Here is a 20,144-nt window from a genome sequence, read left to right on the forward strand (position 1 = left end):
CTTATTTTTTATATTTCCACATCCAGAGCTCAAACTAGAAATACCTTATGTTTCATTTACATGGTCTGGAGAAACACAGGAATATTTCAGAGCAGGTAACGTCATGCTGAGCCAAGTGTTCGTGTTATTTTAGTGACTTGGGCTCTTGCGCAAGTTTTTTACAGGTTGGTGGATAATGATTGACGCGGCTGTGGTGTACCCTAAGCCAGAGCAGCTGAACCATGCCTTTCACACGTGTGGCGTGTTCTCCACATTGGCTTTCTTCATGTAAGTATGAAGGCAATTCTTAATTCAAGGTCAAGATTTATCTCCAAAAGACATGTTTGCCATATAGTTTAATGCTATCTGGAATAACCTTTTAATTTATCAGTGGATTCTTTAACATGGTAAATATATATATTTTTCCCTATTTTGTGAAGATTTTTTTTTTTTTTTATCAAGAATGAGTATTGGGGCACCTGGGTGGCTCAGTGGGTTAAGCCTCTGCCTTCGGCTCAGGTCATGATCTCTGGCTCTCTGCTCGGCGGGGAGCCTGCCTCCTCCTCTCTCTCTGCCTGCCTCTCTGCCTACTTGTGATCTCTGTCAAATAAATAAATAAAATCTTTAAAAAAAAAAAAAAGAGTGTTGAATTTTGTTACGTATCTTTTTAGCATCTGTAGAGATGATCACATGATTTTTCTTCTTACACTCTTGTTAAACTGGTCAGTCACTGCGGTTTTTTTGGTCCCAGGATTATTTTTTGTATTTGAGTATTTCTGAATATGAGGGTGCTTTTTTTTTTTTTTAAGATCTTATTTATTTGAGAGAGAGAGCACAAGCAGGGGAGCAGCAGAGGGAGAAGGAGAAGCAGGCTCCCCACTGAGCAGAAAGCCTGACACCCAGGCGCCCCACAAATGATATTTTTTTTTCTGGGTAAAAAAAATATTCATGCATTTAAAAAAAAATCATTGGCATCTTGGATTTAATGAAATATCTTACATTTCTAGATTTCTTTTTAGTGGTGAATCATTCCTTGAGTATTGTAACACATGGAACTTTTAGCATGGAGTATATATATATTTTTTTAATGTATTGTTTGACTGTGTTTTCCAGTAGCTGGGGGAAGGGCAGAATTGGCTTCTAATAAGATTGGTCTGTGACTTTTCTTTTTTATTAAGTCATTTTTGGGTTTATCTGTTAAATCTCATTTCATAAAAGATTTTGGAAACTTTCTTTGGATATCTTTTATTAATATTAAAGATTATGTTAAAACATTAAGATTTTGTAATTTTCTTATACTGTGGAGAGTTATAAAAGTTAAATTGTGCAGGTGCCTGGGTGGCTCAGTCTGTTAAGTGTCTGACTATTTTTGGCTCAGGTCATGATTTCAGGGTCGTGAAATTGAGCCCCCTTTGGGAGCCCATTGTGGAACCTGCTTAAGATTACCCCCCGCCGTCCCTTCCCATCCTGCTCATGCCCTCTCTCTCTAAAAAAATAAATAAAATATTTCCAAAAAAGATTTTAGAGGATGGAACTACTTACATCCATTAAGGTTGCTGAGAAGGGGCTACATTTCTACTATGAATGCATCTTGCTCTAATAAAAAATGGCAAGAGAGGCTGAGTAAAGTGGGCCTGCTTTATTATACAGAGATCAAATGTGTGACTTTGAGAAATGGATCAGGGAAAATCACTTGACTTTTAACACAGAGAGGAACTTAACTCTTGATTGTAAGGAGAACCTTAAAATACGATGACTCACACTGAGTCACTCGCATATGAATGTAAAATAGGCAAAGAAATCAGAAAATCGGCCCCTATTTTGTAATCTTTGGAGACAAGTGAATAGTAATTTCTTCAAATTAAGGATGTTTTCTGGGTGTAGTTTAGGTACAGAGTCCTGTAACATTTCTGTCCACTAGGATAGCTGTTAAATTAAAAGATATGTTCAGTTATTCAGATACTGACTGGAATTAGGGAATGTTTCTCTTTAAATATATGTAAATATCTGCGACTGGTTTAGTAGCACTCAAGCTCATGAGATGATTTTGTGTTGTTCCAGGATAAATGCTGTGTCCAACGCTCAGGTGCGGGGGGACAGCTATGAAAGCGGCTGCTTGGGAAGAACAGGTAAAGGCACTGTGAGTTTTAATGTGCACTGGCAGAGGGAGATTTGTCAGCAGGAGAAGAAAGTCTCTTTATAGGACTAGTTAGGATTAGATAGATGTTTTTTATTAACTTGAAAAATATTTGGTGTTACTTAAATCCTTAACGAAGTTAAAGTTACCGCCAAAAGTACTATTTTAGTCAGGTTTTGCTGCTCATAGTCTATAAATAAAATGTTACTATTTAAAATCAGAGGCTCTTGGATTCCAGGTTACTCCCCCCGCAAAGCTTTAGGATTTAATTAATCAATTACTCAATTTAGTAATAGAATTACTCAGAAACCACCCCCCACCCAGTGCAGTTTGCTAGGGTATTAATTTCTCTAGCCAGCAGAAAGGTGATTCTCCTTTTTTCTCCCCCCAAGTGGGGCTTAACCCTTTTTAGTTGTTTGTTTCGTTTTTAAAATCTTCATTCAGTTAATTGTTAACAGCAGGTGTATGCAAATACGAGACTGCCCTTGGTATGCACGCCAGGTATTAGGGTCACAGTGTTTCTGGTGTTCTGCATTCTTGAGTCCGCTGCAGCAATGAGCGGAGTGTTAAAGCCTTTTCTTCGTGCAGGTGCTCGAGTATGGCTCTTCATTGGTTTCATGTTGATGTTTGGGTCGCTTATTGCTTCCATGTGGATTCTCTTTGGTGCATATGTCACCCAAAGTAAGTACTTTTTTCCTCCTTTATTTCACAGAGACTCAGATATGTCTTTTACCTTTAGCTTACTCCGTCAACTCCACCGGGAGTAAAATTTAGTGTAACTGTTCACTTAGCTCGGAGATACATAAGTTGGGGTCCTTGAGTGCAGTGGGATAGCCTGGTTGCGGAATTTAAGCCACCAACAAGACCAGGTAACTCTCGGCCATCTCTAGAGTGTCTGATTTCCTTCCTTACCCTGGGGAGCTGGGCCTTATACTAGAAGGCCCATTTACTGAGGGTTTTAAGCGGTGAAGTGGGAAACCTGTACAGATCTCCGTCCCTTATACATAATTCTAAAATCCACAAAGTGCTGCAAGTCAGGTGTTTTCACAGTCAGCTTGGCAGCGACATCTGACCCGAGTTGACAAGGGGCTCCTCGTGGTCTTTATTCCGTTGAGTAAGTGTTCACACGTTTTCTTGCTGGAATGTGGTTGTATTAGACTGTGGATGCTGGTCCAAACAGAGCTGGGGGCCTCTCTAATATTTATGGCCCTGTGTTAACCATTCTTAAATGTGAAAATTTTCGAATTCCAAAACATACTTTCAAGGATTTCCACTCAGGGGTGTGTACCCCAATATCGTTCTGCTGATGCCCCCTTTCTCCAGCTTAGTCTGGAATTTTTCAGGCATAGACACAGGGCAGGTTTTTAGGAGTAAGACAGTATGTGTGTGTAGCCTTCGTGCAGAAACTTGATGCTCACTCCACTCTGTGGCGTGAGCTCTCAGGGCGCTGTTCCGAGTGGCTGCTCCAGGCACCATAGCTTTCCTCCAGGGCAGGGTCGAAAGGCAGGACCCAGGCCCAGAAGAACCCGATACCCTCCCTTCACTCCAAAGACAGGAGTCTGTTTCAGATAACACGTAACACCACTTACTCATCTTCTGTTCCCTCTCCCCCCAGAATCTCTTTGTCACTCTGCTTAACTGTCACCTCTCCTTGTCCTTACCCACAGCTGACCTTTTAATACTCCTGGTAGGACCCTTTCAGTTCCTAGTTCAATCTTTGGAAACTTTTGTCTTTCACTTGGTGCGAAGTAAGTCAGTATAAGTGGTTGACTACTGTTTAAATAACGCTGCTCATCAAGTATATCTAAAATGTGTTATTTTACGGGCGCCTGGCTCAGTTGGGAGGTTGTGCAGCTCTCGATCTCAGGGTTGTGAGTGTGAAGCCCCACACTGGGTGCAAAGATTATTTAAAAATAAAGTGTTACTTGGGGCGCCTGGGTGGCTCAGTGGGTTAAAGCCTCTGCCTTCAGCTCAGGTCATGATCCCAAGGTTCTGGGATCGAGCCCCGCATCGGGCTCTCTGCTCAGCAGGGAGACTGCTTCCTCCTCTCTCTCTGCCTGCCTCTCTGCCTACTTTGTGATCTCTATCTGTCAAATAAATAAATAAAATCTTTCAAAAAAAAAAAAAAGTGTTACTTTAGTTAATTAAAAATACTAATGGAGTACACAGTTCTAGTATGAAGCTCATACGAAGGAAAGTGCTTTTTTTTTTTAAAGATTTATTTATTTATTTGACAGAGAGCACAAGCAGGGGGAGTGGCAGGCAGAGGGAGGGGGAGAACCAAGCTCCCCGCTGAGCAGAGAGCCTGATATGGGGCATGATCCGAGAATCCTGGGATCATGACCTGAGCTGAAGGCAGACACTTAACCGACTGAGCCACCCAGGTGCCTCACACAATCTAATTTTAGAGCATTTTATCACCCCAAAAAGAAACTCCTTACCATTAGCAGTCACTTCCTATTACCTTTCTCCACCAGCCCTTGGCAACCACTAATCTACTTCCTGTCTTTGTAGATTGGCTTATTTTGTATAAAGGGAATCATATAGGGAAGTGTGTTTTAAGCTCACTCTATCCCTGACTCTAAGTGCTATTACTGAAAGTTTGCTCAATTACTTAAAGCAACAGGTGAAACTTTCTCGTTTCTGTTAGGAAAATGGGTATAAATTATCGTTTCTGGAAGGTGTGTGGGGAAGTATTACGTTTGTAAAGGTTGTGTACTCATTGGTTGTATTTTAATTTTTAGAGAACTAGTACACATTGAGAAATTTCTCAGTTATGGATTTCATCTTTATATTTCTACAGCAGTGCTCAGTATTTAGACTTTTCTGTTTATAAACTCTGAATACTTTTGAATGCTTTTGAATACTTTGAATGCTTTTACTTCAGAGGACATTTCTAACATATATTTCAGATCTTTTGCTGTACAGATCTTTTTGAGCTACTACTAATCGTAACAGCAGCTAACATTTATATATCACTTTATGGGCCAAGTACTGTTCTAAGCACGTACACAGTCGTACATTCCCCACACTCTGTGGGGTCGGTGCTGTTATAATGCCCACTTCACAGATGAGGAAATTAAGGGCATAGTAAGGTTAAACAATTTGCCCATGGTCACACATTTAGTCACTTGGTGGAGGTGGGATTCACATCCAGGGATCTGGGCTTAGACTTGGAGCTCTTGACCATGCTGTTGTACTGTTTGCTATGATATAGAAAGCTAAAAATTGAAGGTTTTTTTTTTTCCCATCAAGTCTAGTATTTTTTTTTTAATTTTTTAAAAATTCATTTAACAGATCACAAGTAGGCAGAGAAGCAGGCGGCGGGGTGGAGGGGAAGCAGGCTCCCTGCTGAGCAGAGAGCCCGATGTGGGGCCCCATCCCAGGACCCCGGGATCATGACCCGAGCCCAAGGCAGAGGCTTTAAACCCATTGAGCCACCCAGGCACCCAAATCTAGTATTTTTAATGGACAGTTAAAAATCCATAAAAATTTAAATAATTTCCAATTTTTTTTCTTTTCCTTTGAAGATAGTAACTGTTTTCTCCAGGGGAGATTCAATGAAAGGACATGATGATGAATTAAAATGATCCTTTGTGTATCTGTTACAATTGCACAATAAAATTCCTGAATTCATCAAAGAAAATAAGTTTACAGACTATTAAATCATCCAGAATTTAATGTGTACCTTTCTAACATTTTGTATTTCTATACAGTAGGTCCCCCCCCCCTTATCTGCAAGGGTTACATACCAAGAACCCCCCACAAATGCCTGAAACTGTGGGTAGTGCTGAACCCTATCTATACTATGATTTCCCCATACATAAGGACCTATGATAAAGTTTAAGTGATAAATTATGCACAATAAGAGATTAACCACAGTGACTAATAATATAATGGAACAATTATAGTAGTATACTGTAATAGGTTATGTGACTGTGGTCTCCCTTTCAAAATACCTTGTTATCATACCCACCCTTCTTGTTCTGGTGATGATGTGAGATGATAACATGTCCGTGTGATGAGGTGAAGGGAGGTGAGTGCCCTAGGCATGCGGCATACCTTAGGCTACTGTTGACCTTCCGATGATACATCAGAAGGAGGATGGTCTGCTTCTGCAGGCGGTTGACCACGGAGAAGTGAAGCCTTAGGAGGTGAAACCACGGATGAAGGGGAGGGCGCTGTATTGACTGTGGAAAGGAAAGGGAGAAGTGGCTGCTGTTTCCTCAGAGTTCTGGCTCAGCTACAAGCATAACAGTTACTTTAGACAAAAAAAAACTATGAATTTCACTGTCTTTTATCCAGAATGAGAACAGTCCTTTGTGTTGGGAGAACGAGACTGACATTTTCTTCCTTCAATTTCATGACAGATTTCTTAGCATTCATGAATAATAGTCGTAGTTTCTAACATGCAGAGCGTGTCATTATGAGTGGCACAAATACTTTGTCACTGCCGTTTGCCTTGTGTAATCTTCTAATGCGTTTTCCTTTGTGCAGATACCGATGTTTATCCAGGACTAGCTGTGTTTTTTCAAAATGCACTTATATTTTTTAGGTAAGTTGCCTAATCTTTCTTTCTTTCTTCCCTCCTTCCTTCCTTCCTCCCTTCCTTTTGCGGGGGGAGCAGAATGGTGGTTTTGTTAAAGCGTGGGGACAGGACACGTGAGCAGAAAGAGTTCCTGCCCATTGCCTAATTTCTTCACCATACCTGAAACATTTATGGAAGTGTCACTTCCTTCTAAGAGCAGCATATAGAATGTATAAATCCTTTGAATTAATTATAGTATAACTTCTTTGAAGAGGTGAAAATTCTACTATTCTATAAGGGCAGACAAAAACCATTTAACTGGGGCCCTGCTATGAGCTAACAGCTCAGCTGGATGCTTTATGTATGTTCCCTTTTCAATTCTCGTATAATTGTCTTAAATACTTACTACTTGCAAACTCGGTGGTGTTCCTGTTTTATAGATGAGGAAATAAGGGTCAGAGCCTACTTAAGGGCAAGTAATTGCAGAACTGGGACTTGAACTCAGACTACTTCCATAGTCTGTTAAAAAACTGTATCAGGCACCTTTATTAAGAAAAAAACAGAAAAATCGGGATTAATATATATTATGCATGTCATATACAAAACTATTTGGGATATTGGATTTTTTATTATGTTTTTAAAGATTTATTTATTTATTTGACAGAGAGAGAGATCACAAGTAGGCAGAGAGGCAGGCAGAGAGAGGAGGAAGCAGGCTCCCTGCCAAGCAGAGAGCCCAATGCGGGGCTCGATCCCAGGACCCTGAGATCATGACCTGAGCCGAAGGCAGAGGCTTAACACACTGAGCCACCCAGGCACCCTGATTATGTTTTTAAGGAAACTAAAAGTAATTATAAAACTAAAACAACGTTAGAAGTATTTCTTAGGGGCAGTCTTCTGAAAAAGAAGGAAAAAAAAAATCCCTAAAATGAAGCCTGTGGGGTGCCTGGGTAGCTCAGTTGGTTAAGCATTCGGCTCTTGATCTCAGCTCTGGTCACGATCTCAGGGTCATGAGTTTGTGCCCTACATTGGAGCCTCCTAATAAAAAAAAATATGAAGCTCATATCCTATGCTTTTCAGAATGAATGTCTTTTAATGTAAAGAGAAGTATTTTAGCCATCTACTTGTAAATGTATACCCCCCTCAACTTCAGAAAATCATTAAGATCTAAGCCTTGAGGAACTTGGTTTCCGTCACTGTTTTTAAGCAATCTGATTATGGTGCTCGCTCATGTGCTGTGATGTAGTTTTCTGCATGTTTATGGTCTTCGGGGTTCATTGAGTTTCTTGGATCTTTGTGTTTAGTTTTTATCAAATTTGGAATCTTTTTGCCATTATTTCTTCAAAGCTCTTCTCTGTTCATCCCACTGTCCTTGGAGTCTAAGCACATCTATACGGGGCTGCTTGAGTCATCCCATACCCCCAAGTGCTTTGTTCTTTTTTTGTTTTTGTTTTCTCTCTCTGTTTGATTTGGGATACTTGCTTTGTTATATTTAAGGTCACTCGTCTCTTCTGCAGTGTCCATTCTCCCGTCCAGTGTACCTGTCATCTCAGACATGCGCATTTTTCTCCATTTGCAGGATTTTCTGTATTTCTCCTTAGCATGGTCATGCCCTCCTCCGCCTTCTTGAACATATGCTGTATGTTTATAGCCATTTCAGTGTCCCTCAAATTGTGTCAGTTCTGAGTCTCTTCCTGTTGTTTCTATTTTCTCTTCATTTTGGTTTTTTTCCCCTCCCATTTGTTTCTCTGCATGCAGTGGCGGCAGGGGGGTTGGATTTCTTGGCATTCTTTTAAACATTTTTGAGCTTTGTTCTGGGTGCACTTAGGTCGCTTGGAAACAGTCTGATCCTTCTGAGTCTTGCCTGGAAGGCTTGGAGGGTGGAGGCCGAGAAGCCCTAGTTTAGGACCAATGCGCCCCCTTACTAAGGTGGTGCCCTTCCCACGCTGTGGGTCCTGAGGTCGTCCCACTCTGCTAGGGAGACTGTGAAGTCTTCCCAGCCCTGTGACAGCTCTGGGAGTTGTTCCTTCCCTTTCCTTGGGTGGTTTCTCAGCATTCATCTGCTGATCAGTACTCAGCAGAAGACTCACGGGGAGCTCCTGGGCGTCTCCTGCGCTCCTTCTCTAGCTGTCTGTTCTCTTCCCCACAAACTCCAGCCCCTTCGACCTCCCTGAACTCTCAGCTCCATTCCTTCCGTTTAGGGGGACCGCTGGGCTCTGCCCTCTTCCTGCGCCATGGCCTGGACACTCGTGACTTTGAAGCTGTTTGACAGTGTCTGCTGTCTTGTGATCATGTTTCTTGGGATGTGACCAATAGCTTTCTGGGGATACAATGAAGTTTTCCTGAAGACATCTTAGGCACTGTTTTTGTTTTTTTGAAGATATTTATTTATTTATTTATTTATTTATTTATTTATTTATTTAATGGGGAGGGGTGGAGAGAGAGAGAGAGAGTACAAGTACAGGGAGTGGCAGGGAGAGGGAGAAGCAGACTCCCCACTGAGCAGGGAGCTCACTGCAGGGCTCAATCCCAGGACTCTGGGATCATAACCCGAGCCAAAGGCAGACGCTCAACCTACTGAGCCACTCAGGCGCCCCAGGCACTGTTTAGAGATTAAATTGAAACTGAGATTCATGAGACCGTGCAACTGACGGCTGGGCAAACAGAAACCTCCTGCGTAGGAAGGCCTGTGCTCCTGTGGACTGTGCTGCGTCAGCCTCCTGCTCTGCTCCACGCCCGGCAGGTTTGTCGGCCCGCTATGGGCCTCCTCTCTGTACCAGAATGCGGCTCCCGCATCTCTGGCCACTGCGCCTCTGCTGCTTTGCAGCTGGCCCTCCCACCCACTGGCCACTCACTTTTGAAGTTTCTCAAGGCTCCAGTCCCGGCCTCTTCTTCCTTCCAAGTGAGCTCCTTTACGCTCAGGCCTTGGATTGCCGCATATGTGCCGATGAGTCACTGAGGTCTGTCCACATCTGAACTGTGTGTCCTCTTGCCTACTTATCTTGGGTGGCTGACATTTCAAATCCAGCACATCCATCATGCCCACAGCCCAATTTCTGGTCCCAGCGTGCGCCACCTCTCTGCTCCCCTCCTCCCTGCCCCCTACTTTGCTGAGATCATCCCCACTTTTCTTTTATGTCTTAGCTTAGCCACCACTGTCTCTGGAGGACCTTCCTGACCTCTCTCCCTCGGCGGAGCATTCTGTGTCACTCTCTCGGCACCAGGTGCATTGCCTTGACCACATTTTTTTGCATTGAAATTTGCTTGTCTCCCTCAGGCTCTCAGCTGTGTTCGTGAGCACCCCTGGCCTTGTTTTGACTCCTACATTCCTAGCACTTAGCTAGGAGCCTGCGGCCTGGCCAGGCCTCCGGGTCCAGTAATTATATGGAAAATGTCTGTTTTCGGATTCTTCAGTTATTGTAGAAACCCAGGGTTAAAAGGGGCTCTGATGCTGTTACTAGGAGAAATCCCCCTTTTCCTTACAGGTTTCCTATCCAGTAACTCTCCAGGCTTTAAGAAAGCGTATGTAATCAGACTTAGCTGTCAAGGTCAACAAACTGCTGTAGGAAACCAGCACATTTCAGACCAGCACCACTGCGGTCTTTCTGTTTAGAAATTGACACAAAGGAATCAGAGAGCCACCTGTCGTAGTCAGAAAATGAGTTCTTTGTTGCTCATTCCCAGGCATTGTTTCCTCATGATTTCTTTTCATATCTTTCTAGCACTCTGATCTACAAATTTGGAAGAACTGAAGAGCTGTGGACCTGAGAACACTTCTTAGATCACATTTCCTTCTGTTTTCTTATACTTGTAGATAAGTTTTTCTCTCTCAACATAATTTACACATTGCCAAATGAGATAGCTTGTACATTAAATGTTTTGTTTCTTTACACTTTTATGCTCTGAGTTTGGAAATAGTTTTATGAGGTTTCTGTCCTTTTTTAAAAATCATTGAATAGATTGTTAATATGTACATAATACAAAACCATATAGATGGGATGATGAGTGTCAGTTTTTTATTCCTGAAGACTTAAAGCTTCATCTATACCCTGAGCCAGGGTTGTATCTTCATGTCATTTTAGAGTTAACTGTTTTGTTTTAGTATGTTTAACTTCTGAAGATGTACAAAAAACATACACACACAAACACAAAACCACAGCTCCATGTATCTGAAACAAGCACTGAGCCATGAACAAGGGTATTTCAGCAAGTTGTAATTTATTTTGGCTTAAAAATGAGATTTTTTTTTTTAAAGGAAAAATGTTTGTTATGTATTAAAGAAGTGGACTTTTATATGAAGATTTTTTAAATGCCTGAAGGACTAGTTTGAAAGCCTCTTTTAAAAACGATTTCTCTAACATGACTTTATGAGGAAGGAGAGAATTCACGATCAGATACGCTCGGTTTTATATGGCCAATGTGAAAATGCTGTAGGGCAGCTCAGCAACGGGCTTCTTGTGAAAGCCACGCCTTGATCTGGTGGGCTGTCATTAGCTGACCTTACAAAATCCAACGTCAAGCAAGTTTGAGACAACTGCAGTTTAGAAGCAAGAACCATATAACGAAAACTGGAATGTGTTTCAAGATAAAGCACTTCTACCTAAAGGGAATTATTAGGACCTAGTGAAAAACGAGGCATTTCCTCTTCATTCCCAACTGCAGGTGTGTCTTTGTGCTAGCTCTCAGACTTTGGGTGAATTCTGCCTGCAAAATATACCTTCAACCCAAAAGTCCGTAATTCTAGTCCAAACCTCCTTTTGCTGAGTTGGGAACACTGTTTGTGCACCGTGTGTATGCCTACAAGAGACAAGGCGGCAAAGGGATGGTTGGGTCCTTGTTGCTACTTCTGCTTTCCTTTGTTACACAGGCTTTGTGTTGCACTTTCTTCCTCCAGAGGGATTTTATAGCACCTTTTGTTGTAAGACAGACTACTAGCAGTGCTATTAACATGCAGCTCCTAATGCAAGCCTTGTCTTGCTCGGTCCTCTCTGCTCTCTGAGAGGATCTCCCGGGCACAGAGTATGAAGCGACGGTGGAACGCTGTGCCTTTGCCTAGACACCTTCTTGTTTAATGACGTTTTCCTTTGTTGTTGTTTTTCCCTCCAAATGTCAGTAAACTTTGTCTTGCCTCCAACAACTTGTAAGACTGATTACTGGTGGCTGTTCCCTTGTAACGTGTTGCAATAAATATTACTTATCACACATTCCAATATTGTGAAATCAGTTGGAGAAAATGAGCCATTAAAAAAACGGCTTATTCGTGTTCAGTTATTCCCGTGGACCCGGTCATAGAAGCGGTTTTTCTTGGTGACATAAAGAGAAATACATTCTACTCAGACTTGTAAAATGCTGGTATGAAGGCTAGTGAAGGGTGTGCCAGAAGGTTGATTGAAATAGTAGCTGTTTTATCTATTTTTTTTAAAGATTTTATTTATTTATTTGACAAGGGGAGAGAGATCACAAGTACACAGAGAGGCAGGCAGAGAGAGGGGGCTGGCAGGCTCCCTGCTGAGCAGAGAGCCCGACGTGGGGCCCGATCCCAGGATCCTGAGATCATGACCTGAGCCGAAGGCAGAGGCTTTAACCCACTGAGCCACCCAGGTGCCCCTATTTTCTCTATTTTTGATTCTGCCATGAATTTATTTTTTAACTGTGAGCCAAATCAATTTTCCTCTGTTTACTCACTTAAAAGGAGGGGGGGATAATGTTTGTATCCACCCTTACAGATATTGTGAATAAGAAAAGATGGCACCCTTCATAATCATTTAAAAATACGTGGGGGTTGGGGCTGGGGGATGCCTGGGTGGCTCAGGCAAGGATCCGACTCTTGGTTTTGGCTCAGGCCATGATCTCAAGGTCATGAAATCGAGCCCTGCATTGGGCTCCACGCTCTGTAGGGACGGCTTTAGATTTTCCCTCTCCTTCCCTCTCTGTTCCTCCCTGCTTGTATGTACTCTTTCTCTCTCTCAAATAAACAAAATCTAAAAAAAAAAAAAAAAAATACGTGGGATTCCATTAATAGAAAGCTCTCCCTGTTGCACAGGTTCAGTAGCTGTAGAATCGGAGTGTCTTTTGTTTTTGTATGTGGACCAGTATTACCAGAGCATTCTATGTCATTACACTGTTTCTGAGGTCCTTGTATTCCTTGTGGTGTCGCCACTATGAGAAAACAGAGGCTAAATTTTTCCATTATGTAAATTTTGATGTGTATCAGCATAATGCAGTAGCAAAGTTAGGGAAAGATTGATGTTATCACGCCATGTAACGTTTGCTACTTGAGCAAGAACCCCACTCAGGTGTTTGACATTGAACTCAGGTTCTCAACATTTTTCCACAACAGAAGGCTTTTCAATCATAACCTCAACTTCACTGTTCCATTTTAGTTGTAATGACTTCATATCATATGAAATAACCTCTGCCAGTCTTACGAATTAATCCCAATTTTTCCTGCACGCTGTTGTCTTCTCCGTTGGATTCTGTTTCAACTTCATAAGGGTTTGGGCTACTTTTAAATAATCTCGGGGAACAGCCTATTAAATCCTGAGGGAGAAACATCTGATGCTAATTTTATTCTCTAAACAATTAGTCACATTTTGTGGTTAACTGTGTGTGTACTTAGGTTAGAACAATCTCATGACTGTATCTGTTCAGACAGGAAAATTTGAAGTAGAAACTACTTGAAGTAGAAATTATGTTTTGAGTTACTCTGTTGATTGCTTTTATTTCTTTGATGGAAGACAAAGGAATAGCCTGGAGTAACTGATAGGTTCAGTGCTTTTCTGAAGAGTTATGGAGGACAATCAGGCTTGATTTAATCCTGGAGTAGGTCTTCACCTTGACGGAACTGTGGCAGTTTTTGCTTTCCTAACCCATTCCCTTCTTTTTTTAATTTAAGATTTTATTTATTTGACAGAGATCACAAGTAGGCAGAGAGGCAGGCAGAGAGAGAGGAAGAAGCAGGCTCCCCGCTGAGCAGAGAGCCCGATGCGGGGCCCGATCCCAGGACCCTGAGATCATGACCTGAGCCGAAGGCAGAGGCTTTAACCCACTGAGTCACCCAGGTGCCCCTACAAATAGTCTTTATGATAGTTCCATTTTATTAAAAATAAGCTGTTATATTTTCTTTCATATCTAGACAGCCTTTACTTTTTTTAGTGTCTCGTCCCCTCAGTTTCATTATAAATAAGCCCAGATGTTTTCTCCACCCTTCTTTTCCCTTTCCCTCCAATACCTTCAACTTACAAGCTTTCCAAATGCAATTCTCATTGTTCAAGATAGGTGGTGGTTTTTATATTTGTTTTTCTAGGATTTTATTTATTTATTTATTTATTTAGAGAGAGCACAAGCAGGGGGAGCAGCAGGCAGAGGGAGAAGCGGGCTCCCCGCTAAGCAAAGAGCCTGATGTGGGGCTCGATCTCAGGACCCTGGGATCATCACCTGAGCTGAAGGCAGACACTTCACTGACTGAGCCAAGCACCCCAAGATAGGGGGGTTCTGTGAAGTCTCCCCAACACACCACGGGTGGTGGCTGCTGGAGGAGATACAGGGTTAGGTTAGCCTCTGCTGAGTTTTCCTCAAACCATCAATATGTAACCTTGCTTCATATATGTGTCTGTTGAAAACCACCTTATTTAATATCCCTCATTCGTTAACGTTGAGCTCAGAAGGCACTATCACTCATGCCTCAAGGAAGCTTCTGTGCCCCTGGTGGTCTCTCCACGAGGCCCAGCCCAGCCTGCTCGAGCTCCCCGGGGACACAGGGCAGCCCTTCCGCCCAGCACCGGCGCTGGTTCCCGCAGCGACATCAGCAGGACCCCACAACGGGAGGAACGTGGAGACAAATCGAGCGCGGACAGGGCCTCGCTCCCAGCATGAGCGTCGAAGCAACAAAAGGGCAGAGCTCCCGGGGCTCCGTCTCAGCTGGGATCAGTCTCAGCTGGGATCACGCCTGACAGTGTCCCGAGGATTGATGGGAGAGCAACACATCCCTCTTCCAAATCACGAACATCAGCTGTAGCGACAGAGCGCCTGCTGCCCTCGTGTTCCTCCCGCATCGTGTCCTTTTCCCACCCTCATTCCTTTCAAGGCCTGTGGACTTCCTCGCTCCGGGCCCTGCCGCCGGCGTCCCAAGTCAAGGCCCTGCTTCTCCAGGATGTGTCCCTGCTCCACGCTGAGAGCTGACACGCACGGAGAAGGTCGTCTGCGGGTAGCATCTGAAACCTGCCTCCCCACACCGGCCCTGGACTCAGACAGCCAGGGGAGACCGAAGAAGAGGCTACTCCAGGCTGCTAGGTGGCAAGGGTTTGTTAAAATTATTTTAGCGAGGGGGCGCCTGGGTGGCTCAGTGGTTTAAAGCCTCTGCCTTTGGCTCAGGTCGTGATCTCAGGGTCTTGGGATCGGACCCCGTGTCGGGCTCTCTGCTCGGCGGGAGCCTGCTTCCTCCTCTCTCTGCCTGCCTCTCTGCCTACCTGTCTATCAAATAAATAATAAAATAAAAAAAATCTTTAAAAAGTATTTTAGAGAGGGAGAGCTGGAGCACACGAGCACGGCGAGGGGCAGAGGGAGAGCGAGAATCTCAGGCAGGCTCCCCTCTCAGCGCAGAGCCTGACTGGGGGTGCGATCCCACCACCCTGAGATCATGCCCTGAGCCGAAACCCAGAGTTAGCTGCCTAGCCAGCTAAATTCCCAGGCGCCCCAGATGGCAGGTTTAATGAGCAAAGGAACTTGCCTAGGAGGCCTGTGGCTCCTCGGGGGGCATCCGGGAGATGAGTGGATCCCTGCACCCGCCCTAATGTTGAAACTTGGAATCCAGGGGCCCTACACAGGTGCAGTCACAGAAGCCGCACATGTGTTCTCAACGCCGCATCCCCATCTCCAGGCCGTGTGCTTGGAGCAGCCTCTGGGGACAGGAAAAGCAAGGGAATCCACCTTCCAAGGACCGGGGAGGGGGTGACGAGCTAGGGGCCAGCTCCCGAGATAACGGGCAGCCCCAACTTTTCAGTGACCTTCCCCAACAAACACTGTCCTACACGTGTTCTCATTTCGCTCTCGGTTTGGAGGTAGGACCTTCTAGCTGGGGAGGTTAAGTAACCTGCCCTCGGACTGGGGTCAGGATTGGGGTCACGGTCATGGCTCAGGCAGTTTACTCCCGAGGGCGGGGCCCCGCTCTTCCCTCAGCCCGCATTCCCCAAGCCGCCCCACAGCACTGGTGTTCTTTTTTTTTTTTTTTTTTTTTAAGATTTTATTCATTTATTTGACAGAGGTCACAAGCAGGCAGAGAGGCAGGCAGAGAGAGAGGAGGAAGCAGGCTCCCTGCTGAGCAGAGAGCCAGATGTGGGGCTCGATCCCAGGACCCTGAGATCATGACCTGAGCCAAAGGCAGCGGCTTAACCCACTGAACCACTCAGGCGCCCCAGCACTGTTGTTCTTGAGAAAAACAGGAGTCGTGGTCAAAGAAGGCTTGGGAATCCTCAGGCTGAACCAGGCTAAAACATTTTTCTTCCTGTGAAGTTTTTTCTTTTATTTATTTGAGAGAGAGAGCACGAGCCCGTGCAGGTGGAGAGGGGGGAGGGGCAGAGAGGGAGGGACAAGCAGACTGCACACTGAGCCGGGAGCCCGAGGTGGGGCTCGATCCCACGACTCCCAGATCACAACCTGAGAGGAAACCAAGGGTTGAGGACAGAGAAAGTATTTCCAGCGACACTGTCCCTAGGGATTTCTGGTTTGGAAGTTGGGGTTCCTAGGGAACAATTTATATTTAGTTGGTTTACTCCTCTCTAAATCTGGCCCCGCCCCGCCCCGTATTAGCTCTGTGACCCCAAGGCTGTTTGCAGGCCTGGGAGTGCTCTTTGCCAGAAAGAATGCTAACAGGTGCCTAACTTTGTGCCTGGAAACAGTTAAGTGCTCACTAAAAGCGGGTCCTTAACCTCTCCCGGAGGGCGTTGCCTGAAGGGAGGGATGTTTCCTTCCTCTTTTGATGGCTGTTTAGTTTCTTGGCACAAGGTGGCGTGCCACCTTCAAGAAAAACCGCCTGGACTCCTGTTTTTTGTTCCTTTCGAGCCTGCCTGTGCTTAAGTCTTTGCAGCGGTTGAGACACAGTTTCTGTCGTTTTACATAAGGGTTTCAGATGATAATTGGTGCCTCTTCAAGGTATTTTCAGTTTCTACAAGAAGGTGTGGTGGGCGCCTTCCAGACCCTCAGGGATGGTGCAGAGAGCACCAGGCTTTGATTTGGGAGCACCTGTTCCAAGGGCCAAAAATCGTTCAGGATGATGTTAAGTGTATTTCCCTCCATTCTGAAAGTCGTGAATTTATTTTTGTTTAATTTTTTAAAAAGATGTGATTTATTAATTATTTTAGAAGATTTTATTTATTAGAGAGAGAGTGCACACAAGCAGTGGGAGCAGCAAGCTGAGGGCGAAGCAGACTCCCCGCTGAGCAAGGAGCCCAATGCGGGGTTGGATCCCAGGACCCTGGGATCATGACCTGAGCTTAAGGCAGAGGCTTCACCAACTGAGCCACCCAGGGGCCCCAACTTAGAGAATTCCTATACAACCTTCAGATTCTCCAAATAAAAACATTTTACTGCATTTACTTTATATTTTTTTTCTGAGATGTTCGAGAATATGCTGCAGGCGTGATGCCTTTTCGTCTTTGAATATTTCTGTGTACATTTCCCCAAGTCCTAACCACAGTACACACACCACCAAGGTCAGGAGGTTAATGCTGATACAGCGCAAGCACTGTATCCAGATGTTGCCAGCTGCTCTGTTTATGTGCTTCGTGGTAAAGGAAAACGAGAGTTTTCCCGGTCCAGAACCCAATCTCTGAGGACGCAGTGCTCCTGCTCGTGTGTCCCCTTACGGGCCCTCGGCTTGAACAATTCTTCAGGTTGTCTTTTGTGACTGAGCATTTTTGAAGACTGCAGACCAGTGCGTCGTTTTGCAGGATGCCCGTCAGGTTAAGTTTGCAGGGTGTTCCCTCACGATTCTAGGTTACGCGTTTTGGGCAGGAATACGACAGAAACCACATTTGTTATGTGTCATTACTCCTATCAGCAGCCATTGAAACTGCTCAAGGTGGTGTCTAGCTGCTCTTTTTCTCCTTTGTAATTAACTTAGGTAACCTGCGGGGACAGATTAACTCAATAAATCAAGTAGAACGAACTGATTTGTTTCCCAACAGCATTATGTGGAGTCGAATGAAAGCAGGTGGCCCTGGGACCGGGCGGATGGATATACCTTTGTATGTACATTTGTATGTAGCGAATGATAAGCCTTCCCTTTCCTTACATACACACGTGCTTCTCATCACGGCCGGGCACTGTGGGGCCCCCAGGGGGCGCTATCCACAGCGCAGGAACACCAGACGCTGGGGTTTACTGGAAAATTCCTGGCGCTTGAAAGCAAAATGTCTTGAAAGTCGGATGTCTAATTCACACAAATACAGGCCACAGGGGGTCTGGTTGCAACGAACCCATCATCTCTGGGCGCCCTATTCTTGGCAGAGGGCCCACTGTCCTCCACTGACCTGCAGACCCCTGACCCCTGAACTTGGCCTCCAGCCCGCTCTAGGACACGGTCCCTTACATGCTTTGTGGGATACAGGCAAGAATTCAGTCCTTCTTCTCCCAGATACCGTGGGAGCGTCAGACGGCTTCTTGCAGGGACTTTGTATGCACTTAAGTAATGGGAATGGTTCTGCTTTCTCCTGTCCAGTGAGCAGTTCACTGTGGAGATCAAGGGGGATCAAATACTCGTGGGGAAGAGCCACACAGTAAATATTTTAGGCTCCGTAGCCCTCCTCACTTCTGCTGAGCCGCGCAAAATCAGCCGGCAGTGGTCCAGCCCTGATGAGCATCACCGGGCTCCAGTAAAAGTTTATTTACAGACACGGAAATTTAAATTTTTTTTAATTTAAAAAAATTTTAAATAAACATACAATGTATTACTAGCCCCAGGGGTACAGGTCTGTGAATCGCCAGGTTTACACACTTCACAGCACTCACCATAGCACATACCCTCCCCCATGTCCATAGCCCCACCCTCCTCTCCCAACCCCCCTCCTCCCAGCAACCCTCAGTTTGTTTTGTGACAGTAAGAGTCTCTTATGGTTTGTCTCCATCCCGATCCCATCTTGTTTCATTTATTCTTTTCCTACCCCCCCAAACCCATGTTGCATCTCCACTTCCTCATATCAGGGAGATCATATGATAATTGTCTTTCTCTGATTGACTTATTTCATTAAGCGTAATACCCTCTAGTTCCATCCACATTGTTGCAAATGGCAAGATTTCATTTCTTTTGATGGCTGCATAGTATTCCATTGTCTATATATATACACCACATCTTCTTTATCCATTCATCTGTTGATGGACATCTAGGTTCTTTCCATAGTTTGGCTATTGCAGACACTGAAATTTAAATTCCATGTACTTTTCATGTGTGATGGAATACTATTCTTTTGATTTCCCCCCCCAAACTGTTTAAAGGTGTAGGAACTATTCTTAACTACAAATGCGGGGAGCAGGCTGGCTTTGCCGAATGGCTTGCAGTTTGCTCTGTTGTAATTGACTGACAAGATTGCTTCTGACTCATTTTATGGTTAGGTACTTCGCTTGACGAGAAACTAAATCCCAAGTGAGTATAAGTATGAATCCCACTGACTAGCTCTTCACGTGACAAAGTAGAACCACGTGGGGAAGATACATAGAAAAGGAGGCTCTCCCTCTACTAATTCCTGTCCTTTCCCCCCAGATTATAGGCCCAGCCCAGGCCTCCTCGGGGTGTTTACCGAGTTAGGATGGTGAAGCGGGTTTGGAGTCAGGGGCACACTTTTCCCTCCGACACAATAACATTGGAGAGCCTGGCCCCAGCCAGGCCTCTGGGAGCAGCGTTTGCTTAGAAGCTCAACCCCAGGACCGATTCCTCACCAGTGGCACAGGCCCCGAATGAGAGAGAGAAGTGACCCCATCAATGAGTGCTAGAAGCTTCTTCTTCTTATAGTCACTCCCTCCTCTACCCAGTGAGGTTTGGCTGCCGGGAAAGCAGACCTTACAGCAAGTGTATCACTTGGGATGTGTGTGTGCATGTGTGCCGGGGGGCTGGGGGGGACAAGCAACTACACGTCCACTTCCTAAATGCTAAGAGTCACAGAAATGGATTTTTAATCCAGAACCTGTCGATACTTACACGATCAGAAGATGCACATGCCTGGTGGGTGTCACCGTTGACTGTTAGCAAATTCTCTTTACTGCCTACAAGCCCCTTTCTTGGTCAACACATGAGTCATCCTGGGTGACGTGCTCATGAAGCTTCTGAAAGTGCCCTTTATACCCTCCTAGGGAATCAGGGGACACATGGAGACCATTCTCGGAGACCATGAGGCCTCTACCGGGTGTTACTTAAGAAAACAAATTTAGAGAGAGGAATTTTAAATGGTTGAAACTTTGCAGAAGATAAAGACCAAAATCAAGCAAGTGAAGTGGAAAGCAGAAACTTCA

The 20,144-nt window shown here is 44.6% G+C and overlaps 1 protein-coding gene across 1 annotated transcript in view; it reads left to right on the plus strand.

Annotated features, from left to right (window-relative positions):
- Positions 1 to 10,550, plus strand: part of TMEM50B (transmembrane protein 50B) — a 34,627-nt gene extending 24,077 nt beyond the window's left edge. Inside the window, exons 3-7 of the mRNA XM_032865411.1 lie at positions 155 to 267; positions 2,041 to 2,108; positions 2,705 to 2,797; positions 6,614 to 6,671; positions 10,367 to 10,550. Coding sequence (XP_032721302.1) covers positions 155 to 267; positions 2,041 to 2,108; positions 2,705 to 2,797; positions 6,614 to 6,671; positions 10,367 to 10,412 — 378 coding nt within the window. The 3' untranslated portion in view covers positions 10,413 to 10,550. The remainder of the gene's footprint in view (positions 1 to 154; positions 268 to 2,040; positions 2,109 to 2,704; positions 2,798 to 6,613; positions 6,672 to 10,366) is intronic.
- Positions 10,551 to 20,144: the final 9,594 nt, after the last annotated feature.

Source organism: Lontra canadensis, unplaced genomic scaffold (assembly GCF_010015895.1).
Source record: "Lontra canadensis isolate GAN:19392208 unplaced genomic scaffold, GSC_riverotter_1.0 scaffold29, whole genome shotgun sequence".
NCBI classification, from domain to species: domain Eukaryota; kingdom Metazoa; phylum Chordata; class Mammalia; order Carnivora; family Mustelidae; genus Lontra; species Lontra canadensis.